The 13,739-nt window shown below is 38.8% G+C and overlaps 1 protein-coding gene across 1 annotated transcript in view; it reads left to right on the top strand.

Annotated features, from left to right (window-relative positions):
* The window catches only part of CNST (consortin, connexin sorting protein), a 128,371-nt gene that overhangs the window by 103,460 nt on the left and 11,172 nt on the right, over window positions 1–13,739 (top strand). The window contains exon 10 of the mRNA XM_019527188.1: window positions 1,786–2,687. Within this exon, the coding sequence (XP_019382733.1) occupies window positions 1,786–2,687 (902 nt within the window). The remainder of the gene's footprint in view (window positions 1–1,785; window positions 2,688–13,739) is intronic.

Here is a 13,739-nt window from a genome sequence, read left to right as displayed (position 1 = left end):
AGCGCTACTGCACAATAGCAACGAGCTATGGTGCGGTAGCTTGTTGCTACTACCCTGCAGTATCTCATGTAGATGCACCCCCTTTCTTACAACCATAACCTCAAAGTGCACTCTTAGGTAATTTAATTTCTGTATCCAGTTAATCTTTGCCTTTGCTCTCAGCAAACATGCTTATTGTAATGTGGATGTATCTACTGGTAAAAATAGACAGATGGTTACAACATCCTGCTACTAACAATCTGGGCTGTATTTGAACCGGTGACCTGTGCATGGAGGGCTTAGTATCCCATTACAAATTCCCTGACCTACGCAGTCTTTTGTGCTTAATTTTCAAAACCATTCCTATCTCATACCCATTTCTTCGTAATTATCCCTTTTGGGTTACCTTCTCTGCTTCCCTTTCATCTATTAACATTGTTCTGATTTTTCTTCATCTTGAAGTAGATTTTGTGGTTTTGCATATGATTTCTAATCTTACTATTTTTAGCTTGTATTTCATTAACTCCTAAAATATTAGAATGTTCAGCAGCTGTTAATACAATCTTTTCTTGCTTTAAGACATATAAACATGACTGTTTCTCATAATTTTTAGAAATAGACAAAGGAGGCAGTGTTTGGATCCTGTTTAGATTTAGGCTAGAATTCAGATCTCAAATCTAACTAAAGCACAATCTTAGTGCTCTGATAATTTAGATTGAATGGTGCAGAAATTTTTACTTTCTCCTGGGAGTTCTTTTACATAGACCTTATTTTGGCATTTGAATCCCAGATACTCTCTTCCATCTCTCACAAACTGGGGGATGATGTTTGGATCTGAGGTTCCACTTAAGGCCAATCTCTGATCATATTTTGACAATGAAAGTATACTCTATCTTAAATTCCTACTCTGTTAGAAAGGTATCATTAGTAAATTACTTGCCTATTAAAAAAACCTTACTATTTCCTCACCAAAGTTGCTTACAAATTTGGATCTTCTTGAATTCACATTGTTTGTGTAAAAGTGTTTCTACTTCTCTCTAACATAAAGATTAGAAGAATTGAAATACATTTTAGAAAGCTTTCCATTGGTATCTTGGATTGAAAAGAAAGAGTAGAAAAATTTGCTAAATTAAAAATAGATTTGTTTTTATATAAACATCATATTGGTCATCAATAAGGTTAAACAATTCTAAATATCATACTGTACAGGAGTCAAAAAAGCAACATTTTTGTGCTGTAAATGTTGTTACCTGTAATCAAATATTTTATTTGCTGTTTAATGAATAAGTTAAATATTCAAGGAAAAGAGATTTATGAAAGTATTGTAATATTTGTCTTTTTAAACTAGAGTAAAATGCACCTAGATATTACAGTGATGAGGGTGGATTATATGCGATAATATAACTATCTCCTAGTTACCCCCTTCTAGTGGCATCAGAAAACAATTTTCTTCCATAATTCTGATACTGTATCTCTTCCCGTCCCCCCCAGGATACATTTAGTTCTGTGCATGAAATATGTTTGAGAAGGAAATTTAGACACTTGTTGAGTAAAACGGTTAAATATATGCTCTACTTTAACCGAGTCCCTTTTTAGCAAATAATTCAAGCGTGTGCTTAACTTAGAAGTGTGCGCTTAATTTGTGATGCTTTATTCCAACTGGAGTAGAGCCACCTATACCAGAAAGAAATTCATTTTATAGTAGTAGTGTACAATGCTATCAAGTCTCATTATACCTTTTTCCCCCACAGTGCTGATGTGTTAAATCATTTTAAAATACTGGAAGTGTCTTTCTATTGCACTTAGGTATTGAAACTTGGCCTGGCACTGGACCAAAGAAAGAAAATCAGCAGAGCGAGAGAGAGATGAGTGAGAGCTCCCTGTATGAAAGCAAAACTGATAGGCTTACAGAGGCAGTGAGTCTTCCGGTAGCTGCAGGGGAGAACCACATGGAGGAGCAGCACTGCAGTGCTGATTCAACACTGGAGCCCCACACCCAGCCCACGGGGACAGTGGGCAGGCCTTGTTCTGACTGTTTATCATCTGGGGATGCCGGTAAAGATAACAACAGTTTGCAGCAGAGAGAAACACAGCTCTCTAAGGATGTGGCAAAAACAGAAGACACAGCTGAGGAGCCTGGAGTAGAACACTCTGGTGAGCCAATGGTAGACACCTTTGTTTTAACAGATGATGATTACATGCCTCCTGATTTGATTTCTAAAGATGAAAATATACAGGCTGACAGACATTTACTCAGGTCAAAAAGCTGTGCTGGCACTGCAGAAACTGCCAGTGGCCAGCTAGGAAATAGTGGATTAAACCAGCAGCAGAGACAGTCTGGAGATGATGGTGGAAAATCCCCACAGGATAGAACTGCATCAAACATTTGTGAAAACATGTGCTATGGAAGTAATAAAGTACCTGAACATACAAGTACTGCACATCCAAAAGTATGCAAAGAAAGACAAGAAGCAGCAGAGCAGGTGGAGAAGCAGGAAAAGGTAAATAATGAAGAATCAGAGGATTTCTCTGTCAGATATTTATGGAGTAGCATAAAAGACACTGAAGAATCCCTTGCAAACTTAGAAAATCAAGAGGACTTGGAAACTCTTTCCCCAGGACAAGCATCTTACAACTCCCTGGAGGGTCTATCAGAAGACAGCTTTTCTTCACTTGATGAACTCGCAAAAAGGATAGAGATTGCAGAGGTAAACACTGAAAACTACCAAATTTAAAAAAAAAAGATTTTAAGATCTCAAAAATTAATAATTCAGATTGTACTTACCACTATTCATATGTAAATGTTAAATATATGTTCCTATTCTTCACCTCCTCTTCTTAAAAAGAAAAAAAATAATCTGTTAATTTATTTGATCACTGTTTCTTCCTTACTGAATTAGATCCTTTTATGCAACCTCAGGAATGCTTCTTAAAAGTCTGTAGTTGTTGTTGGGTACTCAGCACCTTTGAAACTCATTGTGTATTGACTTGGAATATTTTCTGTTTTCACCACAGAGAATTCTGTTAGGAATGCTGAGAAATCGTAGTTCACTCCTTTATAATTTTAGAGCAGGATGTTGCATACTAAACTTGATGTATATAGATTATTTTCCTTTAATTGAATAATGGTTTCCATATTTATTCATAACGTAAAACTTGTTTCTCCTGCCCATTACCATAGGCAAGAGAGAGAGGAGAATTGCCAATATTATATATTGTGCAGCACTTAAAAAAAAAAAAATCTGTTCATATGTTTTGAATGGCAAAATATTCACTACCAAGAAAATGTAATCAGTCAAATAAGAAGGGAAAACTATTGTCTGAAAAAGTCTTTACCTACCTATTTTAGTTATTTACTTTTAATTTTTCTAACTGCAACCAATTTGGTGGTTAAAGCAGATGTTAATTAGGATCCTCTAGGGTTGGACAAAGGACCCATCACTCTGCACATCTAGTTAGTCCACAGTGAGGTTAAACAATTCTAAATATCAAATTTTTTTTAAATCCTTTTAAAAATAGAAGGCAAAATGTGTTACCCTTGTCCTTTTGACCTATATTTGCACAGAGTAGACTGGTAGGTTATTATATTTCTCTTATTTTCAGGTCATGTTTCCAAGCTTTTCTTTACAACCAGGAGTCTTTTTTTTTTTTTATGAAAGCTCTGAGTGTTATGTTAATTGTAATCCCAGGAACCAGGTTCTTTAAGAAAGGCATGTAGTAATGTAATGTCTCAGTGTCTCTTGTATTTTATATGCATTTATCTTAGCAACACTTTTGTGGGTGGGGAGGTGCTATTTCCCTTTTCAATGACAGGAAGCTAAGGCATAGAGAGACTAAGAGAATGTCTGTATGGCCTTCCTCCTGACTCTGGAATTGCCACTGACAAAAGAAGCCCTGCCCTTGTGTTTCCATACACCTCTATGCCCTTCTGCATGATGCTAGGAAACACCAGGTATAAAGATAGAACTGCATTCAATTAATTTGCTGATCTTCGGTTCCAATAGTGTCTACATGTCTTAATATTACACGTGAGCCAGCCATCTGCAGAATTGAAACTGGGTTGTGGAAACATCAGCATTTGTACACGTCAAACTGATTGGTATATGTAGAACTTTGTCTACAAACTTTAGGAAATTTGACTCAAAGGGAACATACCTTACTGAATGATGCAAGGTACTCTCCAGAGACTTAATAGTGTTGCTACAACATTTGCAAACCCTGGGAGCTGGACAGTTAGATCAGGCATCAAACAAGAATTCCCATAAAAGCTTCCTTACTAGTTCACTGCTTCTATGCTCCTGCACCCATGGTGAAGAATCTGGACTTAAACTTCAGCCTTTAAATTGCAGCCAGCATACACAAAACAACCTAACCCAAGCTCTCTAGATGTAAATGCAGGAAACCTTCTTGGTATTGGGTTCTGGGGGGCCTTGAAATTCAATATATTGAGCTGCTCATCTCAAGGGTTGTTTTTTTTTATAGACAAGGGTTACAAGTTAATTCTGTAGCGGTTAATTGTTTTGTGTATGCTAGCTGCAATTTAAAGGCTGAAGTTTAAGTCCAGATTCTTCACCATGGGTGAAGGGGCATAGAAGCAGTGAACTAGTAAGGGAGCTTTTATGGGAATTCTTGTTTAATGCCTGATCTAACTGTCCAGCTCCCAGGGTTTGCAAATATTGTGACAGCACTATTAAGTCTCTGGAGAGTACCTTGCATCATTCAGTAGCAGCCTTTCTGTCTAAATAAGGAGTAATGGTGGCTGGCTTCAAAGAGAGTCTCTTCTAGCCCTCCTTAGCAGAAGACCTGAGTTTGTATAGCATAAATCAGGGGTAAATGGAGGAAAGGAAGAAATCTCAAAAAGACTTATTAAGGTATGATAGATAGGATCTTACGTATTCTGAAATGCTTGTAAACTCTCAGCACAGCCGGGTGAATTCCAAACAGCACAGCTACGTGTGTTCTGTTTCCTTGTCCCCAAGTTGATCTTATTACTTAATGCTGGTTTGGAATTTTCCTCTCAGAAATACTGAGCATCCAAAACATCAGTAGGGGACAACAGGTGCAACAAATGTTCGGCACCTTTGAGAAATCAACCCTCGAACTTGTAATTTTTGTTACTATTTTATTTTTTTCTTAGCAGTGTTAAAAATAAGTTTGGTACCATAACATTTTGTCACAGCACCAACTTATTTTTACACCCAGCATAATACTTTCTCTTCTATCATTGTTGTTATTAAGACCTTAAAGTTCATTCAAAATTTACAGGTGCCAAAGTGGCAATGGAAAAAAATGAAAAAACAAACCTTTTTAATACAGCAGATCTGTAGCAGGTCCAGTGCTGGGGCAGCCAAATCACCCCCTGGTGGCTGCCTGGACCCTTCCTCTTTTTTTGTTCCCTCTGGCCTCTCAGGGTCCCACCCTGTTGTCTCGCCTGCCATACTTTGATGTTGTGATTGGACAGGGAGGCTGCCCCTAGAGGACAGGGGGGAGTTAAGCTTTGAGTCTTAGGACCTTGTCTGGGCTGAGGCCCTTTGGTCTTGGCCTATTTTACTGTACCTCTGCCCAAGGTCTACTGTCTCAGGATCATGATCTCCCAGGTCTCAGCTCTAGCCATACCCTTTGCGGGCTCCAGGCCTCTTGGCCCCTTTGTCTAATGGGAAGCCTTTGCTCCTCTGCTACAGCCTCACACAACAGTCTTGGCCTGCCGCACTCTCTGTTTGAAGTGACAGGGGCTTCTGGCTCAGCGAAAGTAATGGAGAACTCAGACTGGCTGGAAAGGAAATGTAAAGAAACAATTCTTTCAAAGTAGTAGGTAGCATATTTATAAACTGATGTGATAAGGGTCCATCTAGTTGATATCATAACAAGTGGAGGTAGTGACACCCCCAGTGATTTAAATAAGTATTGAAAACACAGAACATCCTATACACATGTATATTTTTATGTTCTTTGTAATTTAAAGCTTTTTCTTTATTTAAACCCATGTGGAGGGCAACACATCATCTCTCACAATACTCTAAGGCCTTTTTTTAGGTACATTTTTAACAGGGAATGCAGTGAAGGCTACCCTTCAATTGCAAGGGCTGGTGAGAAAATGGCTATTGGGGTTACCCAGTATTTGTCAGGGGAATGGTCTTTAGAAATGCACAGTAAAGTAAAAATAAAAAGAGGTGGACATAATTATTTTGATTCATCACGTTTAGAAGACACTGCAAAGAAAAACAAATTGATAGCAGACAAGTGTGAATAAGTGTGAGTCTAGCTTAAAGTAAAGGTGCTGGCTTCAAATAATTAGAAGAATCTGATGGAGTATGTTTACATTTGTTAGAGGAGGCAAAGATTGATGTGGGTGTTTTCTTTTATTGGATTAACTGTATAGTTGGGAGGGATATAGACACAATTTTTGGTACCAAGTACTTGTCCACAATCTTTCAGGCACTGATTTATACTTGCTCTGTACTTGGTACCCAAAAGACTTTATCCTTCCCGCTATGCAGTTGGCCCAATGAAAGGTATTGCATGCAAAAAAATCCTTGCTTCATACATTTCCTGGACAACTAAAAAAAATCACCCCAATACTACCATTATATTTATTGCAAGCATTATATACATTAGTTGTTTCTTCAGCACCAGATCATCTCACAGTGTTTGCACAACAATTAGTAAATATTTATCTTTCCAAGCAAAACTACAGTAAAGATATATAAAGCCTTATACCCTGCCATCATGATGCTTCAGGCAGACAAAAGCTTAACCAATCTATATAATATAGTATGTAGTAATATATAGTAGCCTTGAAGCTCACCAATCTTGGGTTCTGGAGGAAAAATTACCAGAATCAGGTTTCTAAGATCAGCCTCTTCTTAGATCAGCCTCTTGCTGTTTCTGAAAGGATCAGTAGCCATGAGACTGTAGCCACTATAATAGGAACAGAAGTGAAGGTGCCACTCAGTCCCTTACTTCACTTGTGCTTAAAGGATCAGACTAGCATAATGTAAATTGAATCAATTTGGCATAGGTTTTTGTTATAAACTTCATATTTAAGTGGCCTATTTTTTTAAAAAGGTTGGAACTGTCACAGTGTCAATCTTCTGCCAAGTTCTTTAATAGAAAATCCTTTATGAGTTGAAATTAGTCCATTTACAGAAAAGCGAGCAGTGTATGTGTGTATTGTGTATATATGTCTATGTGTGGAACTAGTTATTAGGGCTGTGTGAAGCTTTGGCCCCCAATTCGATTCAGCAGAGATTCAGCCCAATTCGGTGGCTGAATCTCCAAATCCAAATCGAATCAGGAGACCCTTTAATCTCTCCAAATTGAATCAGAACCCTTTGAATCGATTTGGAAAGATTTGGTGATTTGGATATAGACACAGCTTTAAATGTTTTTTCTACATACCTCTAGGTAGCAGGCCGCCCATGAATGCTGTGATGGTGGGGTGCGTGGAGTGTCCCACAGGAGCGCGGGGGGCTTCCCAGCACACTTGGCCACAGACCTGGAAGTGGACCAGAAGCACTTCTGGTCTACTGCTGGGGAGTGCACTGGGGCCCTGCCCCCTTTCCCCCCTAAGGCCCTCCGGCTTGGCGACTGGTGCCTCCTGGGTATGGGGGGGCACCCGGGGTCCCCACTGCGGCTGATCACCAAGCCAGCCCCCTGCTCACTTCCCGGCAGACCCGGAAGTGGACCAGAAGTACTTCTGGTCCACTTCTGGGTTCGCTGCCAAGCATGTGGAGGGCCTCCCTGCACTCCTGTGGGACACTCCATGCGCCCCAGCATCGCAGCGTTCACGAGCCACGCTGGTAGCTCGAGGTATGTAGAAAAAACATTTAAAGCTGTGTCTATGGCCAAATTGCTGATTCTCCAAATCAGCATTGAATCTTCAGATTCAGCCAAATGGAATCAGGAACAGTGATCTGAATAAATTAATCTAATCACTGTCCCTGATTCGGGCTGAATCCATATCAAATAGGGCTCGCTTTGCACACCCCTACTAGTTATGTGTAGGCATATATTATAAAGTAACAGAGTATAGATACTTGAGTACAAGGAACATCTTGGAAAAGAAGGGTGAGATAGCTTCTAATTATAACATGAACAGCCGTGAGTGAACCTGCCGACTAGCACTTTTTCAAAGTTTAATAATTCATGCCTCTAAAGTATTTTTGGAAATATTGGAGAAGACATTTCGTCCATTTTAGAGAGGAAGTGCTAACGGCTTAGCTCTAAACAGCCTTGCCATTGGCAGTTTGTTATACACTTAATGTTTTCATGTTTCTCTTTTAAATTTATATGTTGATATAAGTAGAACTGTAGACCTCTGTGATATAACTGTATTAAGGAGGAAGCACTACTGATAAATTATAGTTAGCTTATTTTCAGAACAATTTTAAACCAAAATACCAAAATGCTTCTTAAAACACCAAGGCCTATTGGCTAATCTCTGTTAAAAGTGGCTCCGCTTTTTAAAAAAATATATCTCTATACATGTTGTAAATAACCCCAATACACAGACTAGGAAGGGGAGAAAATTAAACTTAAGTTTTCAAGGTACAGGACTTTATTTGCAGAATTATACTAAAGTATTATGTCTACAAAGTATATGGATTGCTGGGAACTATTGAGGGGGAAAGCATATTCTGATTAAGATGATAGTTATTTAGAATTCTTTAGTAAATGCTGATATCAACAATTTAGAAAGGGGAATAATTTCATTAGCTAGCACTTAATTTTTCACTTTTTTTCTTCAATTAGCATGTTATGCTTCTATGTAAAATCCATCACCCTCAGCATTTTCCTTTCAGCTGAAAGCAGTCATTGGCCGCTTCCCCACGAGCAGGAACATGCACTTTGTGTGAAAAGTTTCTCTGCGCTGCATATTTGCAGTGCAGAGCCAAAATTAGATACTGGGAAATCCTGGTAATCTAAAAAAAAAAAGTTTTTAAAAAAGCAGGACAGCACACATGGCTGCAGCATGTGCTGCCCAAAACCAGAGCTTGGCCAGCCACAGCCCCACACTTCAGCTCCTGGCCAGGCTCCACAGGCCCAGATCACCACCACTGCAGCCCTGAGAGGCCCCCAAGACCCCAGGTAAGGCTGCTGGGGCCAGCCCAGGTGCTGGCTCCAGACTTCCCTACTCCACCCGGGTCAACGGGCTACATGCTTCAGCGTGCATGCAGAGGTGTTCCCTGGGGACAAGTAGCAGCAGCACAACTATGTGTTGCTGCTATTTGTCCTCAGGGATACACATTTGCATGCTCATGGGGAAGTACCCACTGAGTCTTACAAAGAAAGGAGAAAAGCTAAATTATTTGACAAAGACTAAATGGAAAAGCAGCAATAGTTACAGATTCACAGATGGCCCCAAAGGTTGCAATTCACATATTCATCATTAACTAGACCCTACATAGTAATTGTAAGAATTCCAGTTAAATGAATTATGACTGGCAACAAAACCATGCAAGTGAATTCAGTCATAGTCACTTTAAGGCCATCTTTTGTTTATTATATAACCTTGAGTTTTAAAAATTTTGAAGTTAAAGTAGCCTCCTGGTTTATGTAGGACCTTCTTTGACTAATGGCCCTTAAAATAATACACAGGGGGTAGTCACAATGGTGTCCAGGGCTCACATGTAAACCTGAGATTTCAAGACTGTGGCCCAAGGCTGGCAGATGGTATCCCATAGTGAAATTACAATTCAAATAATTGAATTCTGCCTTGCTAAATTCCTCCTACAGCTGTTATGTTCCACCTCATTTTAATGGTAGCTGAGTGATCTGTTTAAGAACATTTCTAAAAATGCTTTAGGATCTTTCTGGAGGAAAGCTAAAGTATTAAAATGTGTTCCATTATTTCAGTAAAATTATTGATTTTTGGCAGGACACATGGATGGCATAGTGCTTATATGGCTCTTCAGGTATAGTGCAAACAACCTTTAACTATTTAATGAAAAGAAAGAGTGTAGTCCAGTAACTTTCAGGTAAAGGTAGCAATGCAGTGGGTTAAAATGTAGTTTGGACAAAGAGGGTGCCTGTAGATGTGCGGGGACGCTGCTACAACACGCTATAATTACAGTGCATTGGAGCAGACTCCATTAATCGAGTCTGCTGGAATGTGCTAATTGTTTCTCTCCAGCAACCTCTGCGTAGCATGTATTCAGCATCCTCACGCTTCAAAATGGTGGCGAACTTTAGTTAAAGCCCCCTCACCACCATTTTGAAGCCCGGGATCCTATGATCCCAGCTGAGTTCCCGCCCTTTGGGCAGGGGGCTGGACTCCACGATCTTCCAAGGTCCCTTCCAGCCCTAATGTCTATGAAATCCATGAAATACACGAGACGTTGTGGGGGCTTTAACCTCCAGAGCACATTTAAAGACGCCCAGTGTTATTTGGATATGATTAAGCCATTAAAATAATGGACTTGGTTTGTATGCACAAGTTCACTGCAACATACCGATTTTGTAGGAAAAAAAATTGATAATCTGGCCTTGTTACCATAAAGGGATGCTTTCCCCAGTTGATCATGCAGAGGGAGTCACTCCTATTTTAGAGCCAAACAGATATTTGGTATGCTTTTAGAGCTTGCAACCCAAACCAAACTACTCAAAAACGGTCTCAGAAGCCAGCAGCCAAAAATTAAAAGCATCAACATTAAAGCAGATACCTGTGCAGTGGCACAATGCAAACTATTCCCAGTACAGGCCAATAAAAATTAATCCAGGATCACTGGCTGAAATCCCTCTACTGAGTATAACTTGACTTGCTTATTAACACATATCTCGTAACAACCATCCTGCCCTCTGGGCAGGTCAGCAAGCGCTATTGATCCTCTTTATCAAAGGCAATACATGTACAGCAATGCAAACAACCTTCAAAAACTCCCTTGTCTTAAACCATATGCTGTTTTAGTCAGAGCAGTAAATATCCTGCCCCCTCCCAGTATCATGCTTAGGCAGCTTAGAGGGGTATTGTGCTGGGTGTGATAAATTTTCGTGACAGTTCTGCAAGGCTAATTTAACCACGTCAGTAAAAGATCTACCTCAATACAGTTGTGATAAGCAGCTTGCAGAAAATTACTTCTGGTTCAGTTAAACTATATAGCATTCATCTGCTAACCAGCTTCAACACTTTGGCTGTTTTGTAAGTGATTGCATTTCCTGTTGTTTTATTAAATATAACAGCTCAAGATCTAAATTAATAATCAGGGTTCAGGGCATACCTCTAAATATAAAAAAAGCATCAGAGATCAACTTTTTTTTCAATTTACAGTTGCAGTTGTAAAACTTCAGCAGTACCTTTTGCACTTATAGTTGTTTGGTATAATTGTGTGACTAGTTAATGGTTACAAAATACTGGTAATAGCTGAGACATCCAAACTTAATTACCTTTTACCAATTAGATTATTGTAAGTACATAGTGCATCATTGGTTCAGCGTATATTTATTTATGCCATTAACCTGTTTGGTTTTTTAAACCCAACTCTGGGAGCATCGTGTTTTTTTTCTCTCTCTCTCATCTGAGTAGAGCATGTGTTTTTGCTGTATATGGCTCTGCATTGTGAGGTCATTTTGGAAACATAAATTATGAAATAGATCACTTTTACTTTGTATAGTGTCAGTATGTTGTTACATCTTCTGATATTTTGATTAGACTACAAAGACTTTTCCAGTTGATGGTCCTACTAAAAGCATAATATAGCAATGTGGATTTTTTAATTTATTAGTTCTCTGAAAATGAGACTGACAAAATATGTTGGGTCTTTTCTTTCATGAACAGGTAAAGGATATTTTGTTTCAGTTGCATAGACACATGTTCCTAATCTATAAAATAAATGTCTGTAACTGATTTTCAGAGTTACTAGTATATGTTCACTAGCTTTTACTAGTGTACAGAGTAGTAGGTAAACATGTTACTAACATTTTACTTAAACTTGCTGGAGAGCTGGATGTGTTTCGTGTCAGGTAAAGATGAGCTCAGAACAGAAATGGGAATGTCTAAATCTGTTTTTTATTTTTAACTCCTATTAGTTTCCAGCAGAATATAACTGCCAGTACATGCATACTATAAATAGGAACATTTGCAGAAGAAATTCAGACATGCCTTTTAACTCCCTTAAAATTCAGTGGCCAAGGGAAACTTAAAATATTCTGCTAAAATACATTGACTGTCCCTTTAGAAATAGGAGACAGTTATTGTGTGAACTTACGTTTCTTATATAATGTATACTTACAACTTCAGTTTTAGTTGCAGATTTTTCTGTATTGCTCATCATTTCTTTCAGATTAGTGCAGATACAGTTTGAGCTTGCAGTAAAATGGTGTGCAGCATCACAAGGACATGAGATACTGATCAGTCTCTGACCAGTTATGTTCCCTAAAAAGCTCTTGAGAGTTCTCTGAAAAACCCATGCAACTACAAACTCTTGTGAAACAAAAATTGCTTGATTGCTGCGGTCCGTTGCCTAATCTCTTTTGTTCCTTAATTTGTAGAATTAATTTGAAGCGTAAAAATAATCTTTTTTTTTTTTTTTTTTAAAGACAAAGTATTGTCAGTTTTTTGCTATTACAGTGTCACAGACTTTTCCAGACATATGGATCCTATGTGAATCAGCCTGCACATGCTAAGGTCAAACAGTGGTAACATCTCTCTGGGTTGTGTTGGAACAAGACAGTGGTTTTCTTTTGCTGTATGTTTTTTCCCTGTGTCTATTTAGAGAGAGAAATAGTTACAGTCATGCAAGCAAATACAATATAGTAACTATAATCCATGTAGGAACAAAAAATGCAAATGAGATTTGCAGGGTGGGGACACTGTCTTGGAAAACAGTACTTTTGAAAAAGACTTCAAAGTTGCATTGGATGAGAACTCAAAATACGACCCTGGCTAAAGTGATCCCTGGCTAAACAAACGAGGATATCAAATAGTAGGGAGACTGTATTTTGTATTTGGCACTCATGTAACTGTTTCTGGAATGGTGCATCTACTTATGAGTCCACACTTCAAACAAGAAGTTGAAAAATTGGAGAAAGTTTAAAGAACTGTGAGAGTGATTAGAAGACTGAAAAGCATATCTGATTATGAGAGATTAGGAATGCAAGGAGAAATTAAGGGATGAGTTGGTCAGTCTTGAAAGTATCTAGATGGGGAGCAGTCTAGCAGCAATGGCATAGCCAGATCCAGTGGCAGAAAGCAGAAGCTAGACAAATTCAAACTAGAAATAAAATGTACATTTTTATCAGCATGTAAAACTAATCAGGTCATGCCTAAGGACCCTGCTTGGGTCACTGCACCCATTTATTAAGAACATTTATCTGATTAGAGACTGTGTCCTCCAGAAGAGGCGCAAAAGGCCCCTTAGAAGCATTTCTGATTCTTGCTTTGCAAAATCATTCTGTGCCGTGTAATTAAGAGCACATCTTTTTGTAGATGCAGAAAAACTCCCATCTGCTTGGCTCTTGCGCCAAGAAAAAAAATAAGACAACTGAACACTTTACAGAGAAGTAGTGTGTGCATGTTATGTTTAGATGCTCAGACTTCTGTAAGACATTGGTTCTGAACCCTTTTTCTCAGGCTCCCTTCATGCTGCCATTCTGCCATCTCCTTACTGCTCCAGCACCCATCACATCATGTTCTGCTGCATTTACTACTGCATTTACTACTGTTATTTTTCATCTCTTCACTGTCTTTATGGTATCTCCTTTATGCTTATTTTAAGTGTGTGTGTGTGTGTGTGTGTGTGTGTGTGTGTGTGTGTGTGTGTGTG

The sequence above is a fragment of the Gavialis gangeticus genome, unplaced genomic scaffold (genome assembly GCF_001723915.1).
Source record: "Gavialis gangeticus isolate Ggan-Ray unplaced genomic scaffold, GavGan_comp1, whole genome shotgun sequence".
In the NCBI taxonomy this organism is placed as follows: Eukaryota; Metazoa; Chordata; order Crocodylia; family Gavialidae; genus Gavialis; species Gavialis gangeticus.
Note: the sequence above shows the minus strand (reverse complement) of the source record. Positions and strands in the feature narration are given on the sequence as shown.